At 42.4% G+C, this 21427-nt stretch overlaps 1 protein-coding gene across 2 annotated transcripts in view; it reads left to right on the plus strand.

The window, feature by feature from the left end:
* ADGRD1 (adhesion G protein-coupled receptor D1) overlaps window positions 1–21427 on the plus strand; it is an 802257-nt gene that overhangs the window by 53399 nt on the left and 727431 nt on the right. The window contains exons 3-4 of one of the 2 annotated variants that reach the window (XM_040347511.1): window positions 8143–8262; window positions 14769–14864. In XM_040347511.1, the coding sequence (XP_040203445.1) occupies window positions 8143–8262; window positions 14769–14864 (216 nt within the window). The remainder of the gene's footprint in view (window positions 1–8142; window positions 8263–14768; window positions 14865–21427) is intronic. The other variant, XM_040347515.1, reaches the window with a different exon arrangement.

Below are 21427 nucleotides of genomic sequence, written 5' to 3' on the forward strand. Positions count from 1 at the left end.
GGTGCTTTTAACCCCCACTAGCGGCCGAAGAAAGGGTTAAATGCGCCTGTGTAACACTGCTGCCAAAGCGATTTGGCAGCGGTGCCCATTCATATCAATGGGCAGGGGCGGTTTAGGAGCGGTGTATACACTGCTTCTCCACTGCCCCAAAGATGCTGTTCGCAGGACTTTTTTTAACATCCTGCCAGCGCAGCGCCCAAGTGTGAAATCACTCTGGCTTTCACATTGGGGTGGCAGGGGAGGCATTTTTTTGGTGCTTTACAGGCACTATTTTTTTGCCTTCTAGCGCCTGAAAAACGTCTCAGTGTGAATGGGGTCTTAATCCCGATCCCTGCACTCTGCGTTACATACTACTGACCTACAAGCTATACATTACTTACTCCTGGTCCCTGCACTCTGCGTTAATACTACTGACCTCTAAGATATGTATTACTTACTCCTGATCCCTGCACTTTGCATTACATACTTCTACTGCGCTTGAAAAACAATAAAACTGTCAGAAATAAATCCCCAAGTGAAAAAAAAAGTGAGCGGTGTTGAGATATATACTTGCAATCAAGTGAAGAGCAACCCACTTGGAGATACCACACCACATTGATCCTTCTCTGCATGCTCATTATAACATGTTTACTAGAATGTTTTGACCCTCTGATTAAAAATAAGTCAATACGATCTGCATGTGCTAGCAGCTGGTGGTTAATTATACCTTGGAACGCAATTTTCCCAGACCACCCGTAGTCTGCATCACTTATTCCTGTCCCCTGCATTATGCATTCAATACTACTGAATTCTGTGATTCTTACTTTTGACCCCTGCACTGTTCTAAGAAAAATGTTTAATACTTCGACAGGCTGAAATCAGATCATCCAACCAGGTGATAATTCAAACCAGTAGGGAAAAAAATATTGCGCTTGTTTAAATGTAAAAGAAGCAGCGATCAAAAAAGTGTTATACCACACAAAACAATATGCAAAAAAGAGAGGAGATCGCGCTATGATAATTCAAACCAGCCAGGCAGGCCAGAATTCAGCCCAGCCAGATGAGATCTCTGCCCAGCCATCCAGCCCAGCCAAAGCTCAGTCCAGCCATCCAGGCCAAGACGTAAACCAGCAGTCAGGCTGCAACTCAAACAAGCCAGCTAGGCTGGAGCTCAGCCCAGCCAGGCCAAAACTTAGCCCAACCAGCCAGCTAGGTAAAACTCAATCTAGCTTGCCAGGCCAGAACTGAAACCAGCCAGTCAGGCTAGAAAGTAAAGTGTAACTAAAGGCAAAGCTTTTTTTGGTTTTGGATGAAGTAGAGAAGGATTAAAAAACCTGTCAGTTTTTAATGCTGTCTGTGCTCCCTGTTAAGGAGATTCAGCCTCTATATTTGTCCCGTTTACCATTATCATTGAAAGTGAAAGAAAAATCTAAATTTTGAGTTGTGCCCAGAAAATTAATAGAGGGGAAATCTTCTAATGGGGACACTAGTTTTGGTGACCTGGGGGTCCACAAGGAATTCTCTTAATTTTCAGGGATTTTATCTCACTTCCTGTTTGGGTATGGGACAGAATGTGAAGGGAAATCTCCAAAATGGGACACAAATGGTGAAAAATAAAATAAAAGTGGTTATAACCCTCTCTTGCTCCATCCAAAATAAACAAAAAAAGCTTTTGCCTAAGTTGTTCTTTAAACTAGCCAACCAGGCCATAACTCAAACTAGCCATCCAGCCAGTCCACCCTAGCCTAGCAAAATAGCGAATGAAATTGATTGCCAAGTTTCTCACTGAAGCTAAAACAGTAGAATAAGTTTACATTTTTTATAGTGACATTTTCAATCATATTTTTCATTCTTTTAAATGGGATCAAGTTGCCCACCCCTGAGTCAAGGAATTGATAAAATCTTTTGACATCTTTCATTTCCTGCTCTGTAGACACCAAAGGATGTGGAAAAAATCTCCATAAAGTGAGAGAATTGACCTCTTAGGCCTAGTTTACACCTGTGACTGGGTAAACGGTAAACATAGGCAGTCAAGTGATGGTTTTCCCTCCCCTGACCTCCCCTGACCTCCCCTGACCGCCCCCTTAACTCTATACAAGGACTGGAGACTTGTAGTCTGCAGCAGCCTTGTTCAAATGTAATTCCAGGCTCATTGGACCACATATCCCATGATCCCCTGCTTCCTGTAGTGGTCCCTCTAGATCTGCATTCAGGAGATGATGACACAATGACCATAATAAACACTAGAGTTAAACAGGCTTACTGCAGCTGTTGTTACAGAATGTCCCCGAATTACACAGGGAAGTTAGCCAGCACCTGGCTACATAGAAAAAGGTAAACAGTGCCCATATAGAACAGACAACAGCCCACATGCTAAAAAAATATGTTTAGCATGCTGGCTAGTGTGAACAAGCCCTCAATCAGAGAATTCAGGTATGTGAAGGTCGAGATTCTGTGGGGAATTTACAACACGTACAACGACATTATAAAATGGAAGTTCAATACCAAGTGTGCCACCCTTTGGGCTCCTTCTGCTAATCTCGTGTAGAAGTTTGGTGAGAGATGATTGGCGCTTTTTAGCTTCGAGCTTTTGAATCCATTACTGCTCTTCAGAAATAATAAAGAAATCAGTTTGTCAGAATTCTGTGTGAATATCAGCAGCAAAACAACTTAATTATTCTAGCATTATAATTAAAAGATTAGAAAATTTGCAGCGCGACGAATGTGCTCCATTACAAACGCTAGTTTTACCAGACCAAGCACTTCCGTCTCGTACTTGATTCAGAGCATGCGTGGAATTTTGTTCGTCCGATTTGTCTACACATGCTCGGAATTTACGAGAACATATTTTGTTGTCGGAAAATCTGAGATCAAGCTTTCAAATTTTTATCGTCGGAAATTCGGACAGCAAATTTTCGATGGAGCCTACACATGGTCGGAATTTCCGACAACAAGCGCCCATCGAACATTTGTTGTCCGAAGTCCTGAGCATGTGTACACGGCATTAACGGGGAAAATAGTGAACAATCCAGCAGACATCTGTAACACTTTGATGCCTGATTTAGTGTGAAGTGTGGCAAAGCCTAGTGGAATAACCCATGCTTGCTCAAACATCCAGTTGTGGGATTTCTCTATTAACAACTGCAGGAAGGAAGGTCATTTCTTGTGGTCTACTGTACTCATTAAAACTCACCTTTTGCTACTACAGCTGTTACGAAACCAGACAGTAGGTGATCTGCTGCATTTAATATTGACATTCTTCCCAAGATTCTCAGTAGCACCTTAGGTAAAAGATATATAAAAAAACATTCAGCAAGAGTAAAATCAGTCCAAAAAGTTTGTCCAAAGTGAACCTTATTACTGACAGGAATAAACGAGACAAATAATATTTACAGCTTGTTTTGGTCCAGCCTTCCCTTGTCCTGCATTAAAAGATATTTCTTGTGTAAGCTTTACATCTACAGTGGCAAGAAAAGTATGTAAACCCCTTTGGAATTTATTGGTTTTCTACAGTTGCCATTAAAATGTGATTACATCCACATGGGCAGTACAGTGGCTAAGTGTGTAGCATTCTGCCTAGCAGCACAGCACTAGAGACTGATGTGAATGTACAATATATATGGAAAGTGCTGTGTAAATTGACAGTGCTATATAAGCACCTGTAATAAATAACTAAATCTAAGGCCCCATACACAAGATAGAATCCATCCGCTGAAAAATCCCAGCAAATGGGTTTCAGCGGATAGATCCTATGGTGTGTACACTCCAGTGGATCTGTTTCCGCGGATATATCTCCCCTGGGATGGATTCCAGCAGATCGAATATTTGCTGACATGCCAAACAAATCCATCTGCTGGAATCCATCCCAACGGATGGATCCGCTGGTCTGTATAGACTCACCGGATCCATCCGTCCGAAGGGATCCCCCGCATGCGTCGTAATGATTCGACGCATGCGTGGAATTCCTTATATGACAGCGTCGCGCACGTCGCCGCGTCATAATCGCGGCGACGGCGCGACATGTCATCGCCAGAGGATTTCGGCGCGGATTTCAATGTGATGGTGAGTACACTCCATCGCATAGAAATCCGCGGAAATCCTCGAGAGGATTTATCCGTGGAAACGGTCCGCTGGACCATATCCGCGGATAAATCCTCCCGTGTGTATGGGGCCTAAGTCACAACAGTCGACAAACACAATGGCCCGGATTCAGAAAGGACTTACGCAGATGCATCTTCTGATACGCCGCGTAAGTCCACGGATGCACCGTCGTATCTATGCGCCTTATTCAGCAAACAAGATACGCCTGAATTTTGGCTTCATACGACCGACGTAAGTCTCCTACGCCGTCGTATCTTGGGCGCATATTTACGCTGGCCACAAGGGGCGCTTCCATTGATTTACGCGTCGAATATGTAAATGACCTAGATACGCCGATTCACGAATGTACTTACGCCCGTCGCTGTAATCTACGCCGTTTACGTAAGGCGTATGTCCGGCGTAAAGTTATTCCACCTAAAGCAGGGGTTTCTAAAAATACTGGGGTTATGACAGCTAGCTGCTGCCATAACAACGGTATTTAGCGTCAAAGTACTGACGTATGGGTACGTCGATTTGCGTGAAGTGGTTAAAAAATTATATTATTATTATTATAAAGTCAAGTTCCTTCACCCCTAAACTCGCTCATCCATGTCTTTATGGACCTTGCTTTGTGCACTAGTCCAAATCATTTAGTGGAGGGGGATTATGGTGTGAGGTTTATCAGGGGTTGGGCTTGTCCCCTTAGTTCCAGTGAAGGGAACTCTCAAGGCATCAGCATACCAAGACATTTTGGACAATTTCATGATCCCAACTTTGTGGGTATAGTTTGGGGATGGCCTCTTCCTGTCTTCCTGTCTAAACATGACTGCACCAGTGCACAAAGCAAGGTCCATAATGGAGGAACTTGAGTCCAGATCTCAACCCGATAGAACACCTTTAGGATAAATTAGAGCAGAGACTGCGAGCCAGGCCTTCTCATCCAACATCAGTGCCTAAGCTCACAAATGCGCTTCTGGAAGTATGGTCAAACATTCCCATAGACCCACTCCTAAGTTGTGGACAGCCTTCCCAGAAGATTTGAAGTTGTTATAGCTGCCATTAAAGTTCATGGGGCAGATCCACGTACCTCTGCGCCGGGCGCAGCGTATCTAAGATACACTACGCCGCCGTAACTTTGTTCTTTTTTTTCGAATCCTCAAAGCATTTGCGCCGGAAGTTACGGCGGCATAGTGTATCTTTGGCGGCGTAATGGCGCGCCATTCAAATCTCTGTGATGGGGGCGTGTTTTATGTTAATACGTCATGACCCGACGTAAACAATGTTTTTTTTAACTGCGCATGCGCCGTCCGTGGGGGTATCCCAGTGCGCATGCTCGAAATTAACCCGGAACAAGCCAATGCTCACGACGGTGATGTCATTCTACGCAAATCCCTATTCGTGAACGACTTACGCAAACGACGTAAAAAATTCTAAATTGTACGCGGGAACGATGGCCATACTTAACATTGAGTACACCTCATAACATCAGCTTTAACTATACGCCGGAAAAAGCCGAACGCAAACAACAAATGCGCCGGCCGGTCGTACATTCGTGGATCGCCGTAACTAGCTAATTTGCATACTCGACGCGGAATTCGACGGAAACGCCACCTAGCGGCCGCCGAAAAATTGCAGCTTAGATCCGACGGCGTACTAAGGAGTACGCCTGTCGGATCTAGACGAGATGCCGTCGTATCTTGTTTTGAGGATACAAAACAAAGATACGACGCGCAAAATTTGAAATTACGCGGCGTATCAAGAGATACGCCGGCGTAATTCCTTTGTGGATCTGCCCCCATGTGTGTGTAAAGGCAGGTGTCCCAATACTTTTGACAATATAGTGTATCTGTAATGATCTAGGGGCAGATCCACAAAGGTATTACGCCGGCATATCTCTTGATACGCCGCGTAATTTCAAATTTTGCGCGTCGTATCTTTGTTTTGTATTCTCAAAACAAGATACGACGGCATCTCAGCTAGATCCGACAGGCGTACGTCTTAGTACGCCGTCGGACCTAAGCTGCAATTTTTCGGCGGCCGCTAGGTGCCGTTTCCGTCGAATTCCACGTTGAGTATGCAAATTAGCTAGTTACGGCGATCCACGAATGTACGACCGGCTGGCGCATTTTTTTACGTCGTTTGCGTTCGGCTTTTTCCGGCGTATAGTTAAAGCTGCTGTTATGAGGCATACTCAATGTTAAATATGGCCGTCGTTCCCGCGTACAATTTTAAATTTTTTTACGTAGTTTGCGTAAGTCGTTCGCGAACAGGGATTTGCGTAGAATGGCGTCACCGTCGTGAGCATTGGCTTGTTCCGGGTTAATTTCGAGCATGCGCACTGGGATACCCCACAGACGGCGCATGCGCAGTTAAAAAAAACGTAGTTTACGTCGGGTCACGACGTATTGACATAAAACACGCCCCCATGACAGAGATTTGAATGGCGCGCCATTACGCCGCCAAAGATACACTACGCCGCCGTAACTTATGGCGCAAATTCTTTGAGAATTCGAAAAAAAAGAACAAAGTTACGGCGGCGTAGTGTTTTTTGGATACGCTGCGCCCGGCGCAGAGGTACGTGGATCTGCCCCCTAGTCTCTGTCATCTGAATTAATCCCCTTGTAAGATAGATGTAGAGCTAGTCTTCCCAGTAATTATCTGGCAAATACATTCCAACCAACACCAGGGGCATCAAACCTTTTCTAGTGAATATTTCTGGAATGACAGGTCAGTAACACTGGTCTCCCTTGTAAAATGTTTTAGAATGCAGATTTTTCACACAAAGGAAACAATTCAGAGAGAAAGGGATACTTTTTAACACAAGTACACCAGACATATATCAGGAATATAAAATGATGGGGGTAACATTCTTTAAAGTCTGCTAAAAGCAAATATGATACCCTGGGGTCACTGAAATATTGCTAGAAATCTTCAAAAGTTATAAAACATATTAAAGTTATATTGGTTTGAGATCACACCTTGACCACACATCCTGTTACCTGTAACAGATATATGAAATGACAAACTGAACCAAGAATATTGGCTGGGACATCAAAATAAAGCACACAATTGTCATTGTATATTTGGTTGTCCAGCAAATGTACACATTATAGGCATTTGTCCAGTGGAAAAAATATAACATGCCCATGGTGTGCCCGGTTCTGAAACATGTATCAATGTAAAAGCTAATGGCTCCATATTCGGAACAATAAAGTATATAAGTTAACAAATACTGTAAGGTAAGTGAATATTGAACTGGAGCTCAAATCCAGTTGAATTTTGTTTACAATACAAGGTATTTGTATGTTCCAACACTCTTATGCCGCATATACACGATCGGACATTCCAAAAAACAAAACCGAGGATTTTTTTCCGATGGATTGTTCGCTCAAACTTGTCTTGCATACACACGGTCACACAAATGTTGTCGGAAATTCCGAACGTCGAGAATGCGGTCACGTACAACACTACGACGAGCCGAGAAAAATGAAGTTCAATGATTCCGAGCATGCGTCAAATTGATTCTGAGCATGTGTAGTTTTTTTGTGCGTCGGAATTGGCTACATAATTTCTTACAAGAACTTTTGTTGTCGGAAAAATTGAGAACCAGCTCTCAAACATTTGTTGTTGGAAATTCCGACAGCAAATGTCCGATGGAGCATACACACGGTCGGATTTTCCAACAACAAGCTCACATCGAACATTTGTTGTCGGAAATTTCGACCGTGTGTATGCGGCATTAGTGTGTAAATTGGCTTGACCTCACTGTGCTTCACCTCCCCCTAGTACTTCATCCCTATAGTGTTAATGAACTTAATATAGTCCATCTTGTTATTATTAATGTTTTTATTGTCTTATGATGAGAGAAGTGTTACCTAGATGACTATGTCTTGGCATCAGACTCATAAACCCTTATGTTGTAAAACCATTTAGAATTCATCTTTAGCTAGCTAAATCTAATTGGTTACAGTAGATTAGTGTATGTTGCACCTCATAATTGCTGTTTTGTTCTGCCTGTTAATCTTTATATGCCATAGAACAGTTTGCAAATGCTTATATTTACTCCTTTTATACTGTTTCCAGGCTTCCAGGTCTTGAAATCAGCATCTCACTACTGGCCTTTGGAAGTAGTTAATGGGATTCGTGAGCTTCCCCGGGTCACTGAAGGCAGGATGGGTCCTGTGGGTAATGACAGCAGCAGAAGTATGTACAGATGTTTTATACATATGTATCTTACACCCTAGAGTGTCCCGTATATTATGTCCTTCACGTACACTTACATAAATTAAATTTGCTGCTTACATTGCCTTGAAGCACATGGTTTCATAAGCAAATTATGAAACTGCCTTGTACACAATTCTTAAAAAATGCATCTGGTTTATTAGTTGAGCTAAACTTAGATCATTTAAGTTAAAAAAATAAAATAGAAGTGCAAAACTGATTTAAATGTAAACCTTAATATGAAGGCATTTTCCCCCTACTATACTCTGTATTTTCAGTTAATTTTCTATTTAAATAGAGTGCACAGGTTAGGTAGGCTGCATACTGTTGCTTTGTTGATCTTGTCTCCAGTGACATCACATTTAGTTAATTTGCAGTGAAAATGGAAAGATCAAAAACAGCTTCACAGAGATTTTCATTTATTCTACAAAATCTTCCTGACTGACCCCATGTCCGATATCTGTCACAGCATGACTAATATGTGACCTGATTGTTGTGAGAGATTGCTGATTATGTTAAATGGCTTTTGAAAATTCTGTAGTGTATTCCCAGCTTGTTGTATTTGCCACCTCTGCCTGATTGGCAGAACCACGTGTAAATGCACTACCATTAATTGCCAGGCTTGCTTACTATATTGAATTCATTTCAATGTTCAAAGCAAGCAAGAAAAAAACAAAAAAACAAGTGGCTGTTTTTTAAGTGATGAAGAAAATACATAGAGAATTTAGTGCTAGCACAGAGCTCAGATTTACTAAGTAGACTAAAGTGGATGTAAACCCGATTCATTAAATTTGAGCTGGGCACATATATGTGCAGTGTTTTCTTATCTCTCTTCAAGTCCTGTGACTTTCTCCTGCTCCGTTCTTCTGTTATCAGCATGATAACTTCTGACAAGTTCTCTGACACGTGACAAAACCAGCCTGACATTTGTTATATATTTGTTATATAGATTAGCAAAAATCTGCTCTACTCATAGGACAGGTCTGAAAGTCTCTGCCTATGTGGAGGGGTGTGTGTGCTTTTCCTCCAATCAGCTGTCTCCCAGTGTAATCCAAGACTACACTGCTACTGCTGAATGAGGAAGTGGAAATTCTAACATGCACTTTCTAAACAGTATATAAAGCTAAAGACAGCAGATATACAATTTATGTAGGGAGATCTGTTTCATCTCTGTGTATCATCTGAGGCTGTTCACTTCACTGGGTATATGCACTTAAGTAGACTTGTTTGCAGAGATACATATCGTAGAAGCACATCTGGATATTCATGATAAATTTAGAGATTTGAAACACATGCCTTACAGTAAGGCAGGGAGATTTTCGGGGAAAACATGTACATAAGAACCAATACATTTTTCATCCAAATTTTTTTTTTCTAATATTTTAATGAAGTTTTATATATCTTTCTTATGTACAAATATAAAACTTTCTATGGTTCTTGCTTCTACAAATTAAACAATATTTGATCCCAGAAATGTGGTTATTCTTAAATGCTTATAGTTTTTCTTGAACATATTAATTAGATAATTACCAGAATTAAACTTCTATCTCTTTTGTAAACTTTTAAAAATACGAGGATATTTGATTTAAATTTTAGAACCCATTTCCTTGTATTTATCCATCTTTATCCCTCTACCCTGGAGCAATGCATATTATTAAACGTTTGATCTGATTTGTTTTTTGCCTTTCTCTGGAATCCCAGAGTTTTCTTTGACAGTTATCAGATGTACATACTGCAGAGCTTTGCCAGTAAAACACAAGTTAACATTGTTTTTACAAGAGATGATTGCATAACCAACATTACATGGGTCATTTTGGTGCTTGTGTTTGATTTAACACTACACAAATGTTCTGAGAGTATCGTGGGAATAGAAGATCACAGCTGATTTCAACAAGCTGTATGTGTTAGTCAAGCTGCTTTCCTAGTACATGCCGTCTCTGCTTTTAAATCATAATATATACTAGTACTGTTAATTAAACTGTTTTAAATATCACAAGCAGTGACATTTAGGTTACATACTTAAAAATTATTGTTACATTTTGTAACAGATTGTTTATGGCAGGATTAAGGATCCTTTTAGCCAATTCCGCTCCAATCAGCGAGGGATCTGCTCACAGATCCCCTGCTGAAACAGAGTGGAATGGCACGAATGTCAGATTTTTTACATTCGTGCCTGTTCAGTTCATGTCACGGAGCAGATCTGTGATATCTCTATGTACGGACGAATGTAGACTTCACTGTCCTGTTACATCAGGCTGGCTCTGATCTAACACGTTTAGGTCTGGAAAGACTTAAAAGGACGCAGTCCTTTTTTTTTATGGACCTGGACAGTCTCGGAGGTAGGCTGGTGTTAAAAAGGACACAAGTCCACTTACATCTGCATGGAGCTTTCAATCGGGTCCACCTGAAAAGCAGTTTTTCAGGCGGACCTGATCAGAATGCACATGAAAGGACTCTAACCCCAACCATACAGGAAGCAATGAAGAAAATGTGATGAAGGGTTGGAATTTTAATTACTATAGGTTCACATACACTATATGACCAAACGTTTGTGGATAACCGACCATCACATCTACTTATGTGACCAAAATAATCTGGACACCTATTCAATGATTGAGTTTTCCGTGTTTCCAGTAAAAGGTACAGTTGAAGCTATAACCAACAAAGACATTTTATATATTATATACAGGGCCTTAAAAAAAGTAATTTTCCATATTTTGTCATGTTACAACCAAAAACGTAAATATATTTTATTGGGATTTTATGTGATAGAGTTAGACCAACACAAAGTGCCACATAATTGTGAAGTGGAAGGAAAATGTTAAAAATGGTTTTAATTTTTTTTTTTTTTTATTGGGATTGCCACAATGTAGCAATCCCAATAACAATCGCAGATCGCCGCCATTACTAAAAATGCAATAAAATGCCCTAAATCTTTTCCATAGTTTGCAGACGCTATAACTTTTGCGTAAAATTAATATACGCTTATTGCGTTTTTTTACCAAGAATATGTAGAAACATATATATTGGCCTAAGCTGATGATGAAATTTGTTTTTTAAAAACATTTTTGGGGATATTTATTATAGTAAAAAATCTTGTTTTTTCTTTTCAAAAATTGTCGCTGTCGATGATCAAATACCACTAAAAGAAAGGTCTATTTGTGAGAAAAAGAGAACGCAAATTTTGTTTGGGTACAGCATTGCATGACCACGCAATTACCAGTTAAAGCTATGCAGTGCCAAATTTTAAAAAGTGCTCTGGTCAGGAAGGGGGTAAAATCTTTCCGGGGCTAAACTGGTTAAGGTAAAACACGTTCTGCTTTTACAGCCGTTTTAAATCATATTGATAAAAATGAATGCGGTAGTGGCGCTACCTAAAATGAACTCAACAGTAAATAAGTGCATGTATAAACAGAGACTAGGTACCAAACACCAAGACTCACCTGTTAAGAGGTGTATGTGTATATAAAGGGCAGCTGGCCTCCCAATTGTGAGGGTCAGCTGTAACCAGTGTGTGAACACTGATAGGTGTCAAAAACACCTAATAATATATGCAAATCTAGGTGCAATTTGGGCCAGTAATATAAAGTATAAGGACACTACTAAGTGTCTAAAGTGGCCCATATAAAGAATGCAAAATAGAATGTGCAAAATAAATATAGAGGGGCAAATCCACAAAGAAATTACGCCGGAGTATCTATTGATACGCCGGCGTTATTTCAAAATTTCCGCGTCGTATCTTTGTTTTGAATCCTCAAAACAAGATACGACGGCATCTCGGCTAGATGCAATTTTTCGGCAGCCGCTAGGTGGCGTTTCCGTCGAAATCCACATCGAGTATGCAAATTAGCTATTTACGGCGATCCACGAACGTACGTCCAGCCGGTGCATTTTTTTACGTCGTTTCCGTTCGGCTTTTTCCGGCGTATAGTCAAAGCTGCTATTCTGAGGCGTACTCAATGTTAAGTATGGCCGTCCTTCCTGCGTACAATTTAGATTTTTTTGCGTTGTTTGCGTAAGTCGTTCGCGAATAGGAATTTGCGTAGAATGATGTCACCGTCGTAAGCATTGGCTGGTTCCGGTTTAATTTCAAGCATGCGCACTGGGATACCCCCAGGGACGGCGCATGCGCAATTGAAAAAAACATTGTTTACGTCGGGTCACAACGTATTAACATAAAACACGCCCCCATCACAGCCATTTGAATTCCGCACCCTTACGCCGCGAGAGATACACTACGCCGCCGTAACTTACGGCGCGGATTCTTTGTGGATTCAAAATAAAAATATAAGTTACGGCGGCGTAGCGTATCTTAGATACGCTGCGCCCGGCGCAGATGTATGTGGATCTGCCCCAGAATGTGCAAAAAAAAATATAGGTGCCGTAAACGATAAACCACCTATTAAAATAGGTCAATGTAAAAAAAAACTCTCTGTTGGCACTACGGAACACTTATGCCCTGTACACACGATCGGTTCGTCTGATGAAAACGGACCGATGGACCGTTTTCATCAGACAAACCGATCGTGTGTGGGCTCCATCGGTGAAAAAAAATAGAACCTGTTTTAAATTTTTCTTATGGTTAAAAAAACGATCGTCTGTGGGGAAATCCATCGGTCAAAAATCCACGCATGCTCAGAATCAAGTGGCCCAATGCTCGGAAGCATTGAACTTCATTTTTCTCAGCACGTCGTTGTGTTTTACGTCACCGTGTTGGACACGATTGGATTTTTAACCGATGGTGTGTAGGCAAGACTGATGAAAGTCAGCTTCATCAGATATCTGATGAAAAAATCCTTCGGTTCGTTTTCATCAGACAAACCGATCGTGTGTACAGGGCATCAGAGGTGTCTCCTGCACAAGTATTAACAACTTTGGTATTGTGGAATGCATGTGACCTGGTTCTGGTGGACTTTTTGTACCTGATCCTGGACATTATATCAATCAATTTGCCTTTTATGGTATATAAACTAATTAGCGGGAGGCTAAGATCAGGTTTATCTTACCATTGCTGAACTTTCTCTGTGCTTTGTGGATGGACTTTGGGGTGCCTGTCTTATTTTTATAGTTTGTGGTAAAATCTGCTTCTCTCACTTATGGTACCTATGCAAAGATTTTTTTTATATTGACCTATTTTAATAGGTGGTTTATCGTTTACGGCACCTATATTTATTTTTGCACATTCTATATTTATTTTGCACATTCTATTTTGCATTCTTTAAAAGCGCATGCTCAGAAGCAAGTTATGAGACGGGAGCACTCGTTCTGGTAAAACTAGCGTTTGCAATGGAGATAGCACATTCGTCACACTGTACCAGACTGAAAAGCGCGAATCGCCTCTCACCAAACTTTTACTAACAGGAAATCAGCAAAAGCAGCCCAAAGGGTGGCGCCATCCGAATGGAACTTCCCCTTTATAGTGCCGTCGTAAGTGTTGTACGTCACCGCGATTTGCTCAAGCATTTTTTTTTCACGATCGTGTGTATACGAGGTAGGCTTGACAAGAGTCACGTCGCAAAAAACGTTGTTTTTTTCCATGACATTAAAAACGGTCGTGTGTACGCGGCATTACTGTTATTCATTCCTATAGAAGGTGAATTTTCATGGAAAAGGTAAGCAGAGTTTTGCCTTAACGTTCAGCACCCACAATGCACCAAAACAAAGAGGTGTAAATGTAGCCTAATTCATACATTACTATACTTTTATCCTTAAAAAAATCTATAAAAGTTGGTAAGTGAAGATGATCTTGAAAAAGTACAAAAGTATGGATTATTTGAGTTAGTAACTTTATGTTCACAGCTCTGTGTGCTTTTTTTGTTCTTATTTCATCCCCTATTATCAATGCACCTTGTGAGTTTTGCTTCCATAATCCATGATCATACTCCACCATCATTTTACATTGTGTCTTGTGAGATCATTGCTATTCAGATTTATATCTCTCAACAAACAAGACTGCTGATTTTATGACTTTTTCAAGTTAGATTAGTTTCTACCTTCAGTGCCCAGGAAGTGGGGTTGGCTACATTCATGGTAAGTAAGTGGGGACCATCAAACTCTTATTTTTCCACGTTTCACATAATGAATGCGTTTACAAGGCACTGTGGAAAAAATTATCGATTACACGTATCATATTCAATTACACCTAGCCCTGTTAAAGTAAAATACTGATTAACCTGTTTCGATGGAAGTAAAACATTAGCATTTATTTATGTTATGAAGCTAAAACACCACGACACCCTCTGTAATGTTAGTAAATGCAATGTAGCGTCAGCAGTTTGTCCCCAGAAATATGTGGCTATTAGGTATTCTCCAGATAGTTTAGGGATGACAGTCTTTAAAATTCAATCGAAGTTCAAATTAAACTTGCTTGGATTAATATCTGCCTCAGTGCCATATATTATTCCTATTTTATGTTTTGTTGAGAGAAATAAAGTATATGTTGTATTTGTTTATCACGTGTGATTTTGTTTGTCTTTTATCCATTCCAGCTGTCATCATCCACAATTACATTGTGCTCCCTTACCATAATTCTTCCTCTGTCCATAGCAATGACTCTGCCTTTTCTAACTTGTCTGCAACTGTAGGTGAGGACTGTGCAAGTATATATCATGCACGTGTGCATGCCATCTTTGTGTAATGTTTAAATAAATACAATTTATTGCTTTTTAATACTTTTATTATTGTAATTACTTTGCATTTTTAAAGTATAAGAATTCTTATGTGTAACATTATTTCGGCAATCCATCTCATGCAAGTCCTGCATATTTTCCTGTGAACTATTATTTGATATATTGCAATAGTCACTAAAATACAAGTTGCTTTAAATTGAAAACTAATAGTAATACCTGTATTAGGTATTACCTTAAATACCTGTCATGTAAATACTGTAGTTCCAATTACCCAGAGAACCTTTCTTCTTTTGAGCAGGTACTTTCTTATACATTTTCTATAGGGGATTGGCTAAAACCTCACTATGTCTACTTGGAATTCATTGGTACATTCAAAATCATAAAACTAAAGTTGAACTTTAGCAATAAAAAAACATTCTCTAAAACTTTAGTGAGCAAACTTATTTGTAATGAAGTATGTCCCAGATAGTGTAGACAGCTGGATACTGTAAACATTTTCACTGCAAGGATGCCCCATCCTCTTTCTGTCTCTGAACTTCCACAAATGCAGGTAAAGGTGCAAAAAGTCCATGTTAGGGGTCCCCAATGGACTATCTTCCACCTTAAAAGGGTTGTAAAGGAAAATTAAGGTGAAAAAACTTCCGACTATACCGCCCCCCCCCCCCCCAGGCCCCCAGTTATACTTACCTGACCCCTCGAAAGTCCCACGTTCGGCCCGACATACTTTTTGCCACTCAGCTTGGCCGTTGATTGGCTAGAGCAGATGGATTTAAAGCAGCGCAGTCATTGGCTGGCGCTGCTGTCAATCACATCCAATGACGCGGCGCGCCGAGGAGCGGGGCCAAATGATACAGTGAGCGGCTATGGCCACTTGCTGTATCAAGGGAGCGCGCCCGCAAGGACTCCACACAATGCGAAGGAGCTTGCATGAATGTGTGGAGTTCTTGCGGGGAGGACCAGAGACAGTCACCGAGGGACCCCAGAAGACGTGGATCGGGGCCACTCTGTGCAAAACGAGCTGCACAGTGGAGGTAAGTATAACATATGTTTGTTATTTACAACCCCTTTAAGCACCGAACATGGAACACTGTAAGTATCCACCCTCTTGAGCCGCCAATGTAAGTTTAGAGCCTTGCTGCCCTCTTAAATTTTAGGAAAACCAGGCTAAAGACAAACATAAGAAGAAGGTGCACCAGCCTAATGTATTACTGTTTAACTGTTTATTGGAAAAGCTCAGAGCAGGAAGAGGGCTTGTCTCTCGAAATCTGTCAACTGCACCCGATCTGATGGTGATGTGTCTGGTGGACATTGGCTTATGTTATGCCTGTGTTAATTCTCCTTTTGTGAGTATTATGGTATTATTTTTTTAGTCAATTAACAGTTATACAGTAATACACTAGGCTGGTGTGCCTTCTAATGTTTGTTTTCCAAAAATAGCTTTATGAGGGATGAGGGAATAGGGGGTGAAGACCGAAGACCTGAAGCTATTAATCCCCACCAGCACTGAAAGTTCAGAGCCAGGAGGAGGACAGGGTATTCCTGCAGTAAAGATTTCTCCAGGATCCAGCTGCCTGCATGATGTGGAACATACTTCATTGGGGTAAGTGAGGTCAGTAAAGCTACAGAGAATTTTTTTGGGCTAAAATTCAGCTATACACAACCTGAAAAAATAAATAAGAATATTACTAACTGGGAAAAAATCCTTGTCCTAAGATAAGTAATGACATCCGCCTGAACTTACCAGCCACCAGACCAGTGTAAAGGTTGGGTTGACAGCAGCTAGCTGAATCATTAGCCATATCATATGTTTCTCTGGGATTCACTGCAGGAGTCTCTCACCTTGTTTTCCATCCACATACATAAAAAGTCACATGAAAGAGTCTCTTTCACTGTATTCCGCATAGAGGTGCATAAATGAAATATTGAGTAGGACTTGGGTGAACTAGCGGAGATCAGACATTTTATCACTAGGGTTTTCAAGACATGAATAAGAATCCACAAGTAAAGCACCTTTTTAACACTGAATTAAACTGAATATACAGTAATAATTATATATCGCATATCATAGTATTGCAAAAAACCTGATGTTAGCCCAGAAAATAGGGAAGCTTTCTTATAGAAGATAAAGATCCTATTTGTATTTATTTTTTCATGTACAGTACCCCTTGGGCAAGCATTTCTTTAATTATAATGTTTTATGTTTATAGTGTTCCAAAGATTTACACTGTTCTGAAATATGTAGTCGTAGATGTGCTGGATTCATTATATAATTACAGAAGTCATCAACATGAAAGACAGTGCTTTCAAAATCCTGGTTCGGGAGCCCATGAAGTGTGATTCTTTTAGTATTAAACAGTATTTCAGTGGAATTACATTTTAGTAAGTGGCCATTTGTAATGTGAGCTGTAGAAGGATGTATTTTCTGAAAGGATCAGTCCATATAACGTTTGATTTTCACTTATGATATCTATTACATGGGCTCCGTATGATTTTACGTCTCTGGAAAAGCTCTAGACTTATCAGCAAGTTTTTGGTGTTAAATACTGAAAAAAGCTGGAGATATTCAAATCTCTTACCTAATTCCCTGAAATGAATTGTTAGAGAGCTAATGTCAGCTGAGAACAGTATTTCTTATAGAGTTGTTTAAGTAAAATACTAATATAAAAATGGGGATCTGATTTACATTTTAGGAGCTTATAGGCACATAAAATTTAGCACTTTTAACACGACCTGTAGAACAGTCTACAGTTTCTAGTGTGTTGCTGTACTCCTAAGAAGAAAGGGCCTGATTCCCAAAAAAGCTGCCTAACTTAACTTTCAGCAGTTAAGTTACACTGACTTAAAATCTCTACCTAAGTGCCCGATCTTCAAAGCACTTACCTAGAAATTTCAGGCCGTGTAACTTAAGTGCCGCCGTCGCAAGGCGGTCCTCCTCTCCGGGGGGCGTTTAAAATTTAAATGAGGCGCGCTCCCGCGCCGGCCGTACTGCGCATGCGTGTGACGTAATTTTCCCGATGTGCAGCACGCGAACGTAATTGACGCCGGGCGGCTTTGAGAATTGCGACGGGACACTAAAGTTGCGACGGGTGAAAAAAAATATACGCGCCGGGAAAACAAATAATTATAAAAAAAAATGACAGCGTCGCTCAGCATGCATTCCTGAGAGGGAGAACTCCATGCCAATTTTCAAAGAAAAAACCGGCATGGGTTCCCCCCCCCCAGGAGCATACCAGGCCCTTAGGTCTGGTATGGGTTGTAAGGAGACCCCCCCTACGCCGAAAAATCGACGTAGGGGGTCCCCCTACAATCCATACCAGACCCGTATCCAAAGCACGCTACCCGGCCGGTCAGGAATGGGAGTGGGGACGAGCGAGCGCCCCCCCCCTCCTGAGCCGTGCCAGGCCGCATGCCCTCAACATGGGGGGGTTGGGTGCTCTGGGGCAGGGGGGCGCACTGCGGGCCCCCCCACCCCAGAGCACCCTGTCCCCATGTTGATGAGGACAGGACCTCTTCCCGACAACCCTTGCCGTTGGTTGTCGGGGTCTGCGGGCGGGGGCTTATCGGAATCTGGGAGTCCCCTCAAATAAGGGGGCCCCCAGATACCGGCCCCCCACCCTAAGTGAATGGATATGGGGTACATCGTACCCCTACCCATTCACCTGTAGGCAAAAAGTAAAAGTTATTAAACACACAACACAAGGGTTTTTAAAATAATTTATTATTCTGCTCCGGAGGCCCCCCCTGTCTGCTTTATTAGCTCTATTACCAGGGGGGGCTTCTTCTTCCACTCTCCGGGGGTCTTCTTCCACTCTCCGGGGGGGGTTTCTTCTTCCGCTCTCCGGGGGGGGGGCTTCTCCGCTCTCCGGGGGTCTTCTTCTCTCTTCGCCGCTCTCCGCTGTTGACTCGGCGAACCCCGGTTCTTCTCCAGCTGTCCGGTGCCTTCTTCTTCAGCGCTGGCTGCCTGCTATCTTTGTGTGTTAGCTCAATTACTAACAGGCAGCCGGCGCGGTCTTCTGTGACGTCAGGTTCTTCTTCTCCCCTCTTCCGATGTTGACTCGTCGCCTCTTGTCGCTGTAATGATGGAAGCGCGCCTTGCATCCCATTTATATAGGCATCACCGTCCCATCATGCTCCGGTAGGTACCCACGTGGTGGGTGCACGTGGGTAGGCACCCACCACGTGGGTACCTGCCGGAGCATGATGGGACGGTGATGCCTATATAAATGGGATGCAAGGCGCGCTTCCATCATTACAGCGACAAGAGGCGACGAGTCAACATCGGAGGAGGGGAGAAGAAGAACCTGACGTCACAGAAGACCGCGCCGGGTGCCTGTTAGTAATTGAGCTAACACACAAAGATAGCAGGCAGCCAGCGCTGAAGAAGAAGGCACCGGACAGCTGGAGAAGAACCAGGGTTCGCCGAGTCAACAGCGGAGAGCGGCGAAGAGAGAAGAAGACCCCCGGAGAGCGGAGAAGCCCCCCCCGGAGAGTGGAAGAAGAAACCCCCCCCGGAGAGTGGAAGAAGACCCCCGGAGAGTGGAAGAAGAAGCCCCCCCTGGTAATAGAGCAAATAAAGAAGACAGGGGGGGCCTCCGGAGCAGAATAATAAATTATTTTAAAAACCCTTGTGTTGTGTGTTTAATAACTTTTACTTTTTGCCTACAGGTGAATGGGTAGGGGTACGATGTACCCCATATCCATTCACTTAGGGTGGGGGGCCGGTATCTGGGGGCCCCCTTATTTGAGGGGACTCCCAGATTCCGATAAGCCCCTGCCCGCAGACCCCGACAACCAACGGCAAGGGTTGTCGGGAAGAGGTCCTGTCCTCATCAACATGGGGACAGGGTGCTCTGGGGTGGGGGGGCCCGCAGTGCGCCCCCCTGCCCCAGAGCACCCAACCCCCCCATGTTGAGGGCATGCGGCCTGGCACGGCTCAGGAGGGGGGGGCGCTCGCTCGTCCCCACTCCCATTCCTGACCGGCCGGGTAGCGTGCTTTGGATACGGGTCTGGTATGGATTGTAGGGGGACCCCCTACGTCGATTTTTCGGCATAGGGGGGGTCTCCTTACAACCCATACCAGACCTAAGGGCCTGGTATGCTCCTGGGGGGGGAACCCATGCCGGTTTTGAATTTAAAAATTGCCGTGGAGTTCTCCCTCAGGAATGCATACCAAATGCCGTCGCTTGAATGGGCCTTTACAAGGTGTGACTAACTTTACACATTGTAAAACCAGCCCTAGTTTTGCGCAAGCAAAATCGGAACTTACGCAGAAATCACAATGCTGAAATGCTTTGAGAATCTGCTTAAGTCCTCATTTGCATACTCAAAGCTGCATTTCCATGAGAAATGCCCCCAGCGGCGGATGCGGTACTGCATCCTAAGATCTGACCGTGTAAGTGTCTTACACATGTCAGATTTTCTGCCTAACTTTGGAAAAAGCCTTTTGAGAATCATTTCCAAAGTTAGGCACAGACTGAACAGCAGTTAAGTCTGCGTATCTCTTTTGGTAATCAGGCCCAAAGGGTCTACCTCCTAGGCATACCTGCTCTTAATTTATGCAGTGCTTTATACTGTATATGTCCTAAATTCAAATAGTACATTGCAGCTTTACACTTACAGTATTTTCAAATGTTTGCAACAAAAACCTAAAATGTTAAGTTTAAATAGGTAGTTTGTGCTCGCTAGTTGGAAAGTGTGCTGGGGAATTTTCATACTATGGATTGTCCTACCTATGTTTGCCTATCCTTTTTTTCTAGATCATAAGCTCATCTGAGCAGTTGGCATTTTTTTTTTAGGTTTGCTTTTTTAGTGAGGTGGCAGCATAGCGGTGTTGGGGTGTCAAATGCCATGGTGAGGGTAAAGTTTGTTCCCTCCTGTGCAGGTACATGCATTCTTACTGAAACTTCAGAGAGGAGCTCATAGCAGTGCTCCCAATTCCCAGTTCACATCTGTGTCAGACTGTACAATAAGAGTGCCCGCTGTCCTTTATTGTCTCTAGTAATGGGGCTGGATTAGGATCAGCCACTTGCATGAACAGCCGGGATGTGGGGGGTGGATGTGCATAGTGGTAAAGGCAGCAATAGAATGGAGGCACATCTATATAAATAACACAAATAGAGCCTACTCCTTAAACACTGTTTTTGTATCTATGCTTCCAGTGTAAATCCAACCACACTTCTGCCACTTTTCCCTTTTTTACTAATAGGCAGGAGCGCCAACAGTGCTCTGTACAAATTTGAAAAAAATGCTCATGTAAGAGTTTGATGCCGCGTACACACGATCAGGCAAAACCGAAGACCGGCTTGGTCCCTCTTCCGCGGTTTTCCCGACATGTTTTCTCTTGATCTAGAAAATCGGCTGTTTGTAGGCCGGTTTCCCTATGGGAAAACTGCAGAGGAAAAAATGATGTGATTCGCGACGAGAAAAATTAAAACATGTTCTTAATTTTCTCGTTGTGATTCTCTGTGGTTTTCTCATTGGGAAAACTGCTGGAGAGCCTACACAGGGGCGTTTTTCTC

This window comes from Rana temporaria, chromosome 1 (genome assembly GCF_905171775.1).
Source record: "Rana temporaria chromosome 1, aRanTem1.1, whole genome shotgun sequence".
Lineage (NCBI taxonomy): Eukaryota > Metazoa > Chordata > Amphibia > Anura > Ranidae > Rana > Rana temporaria.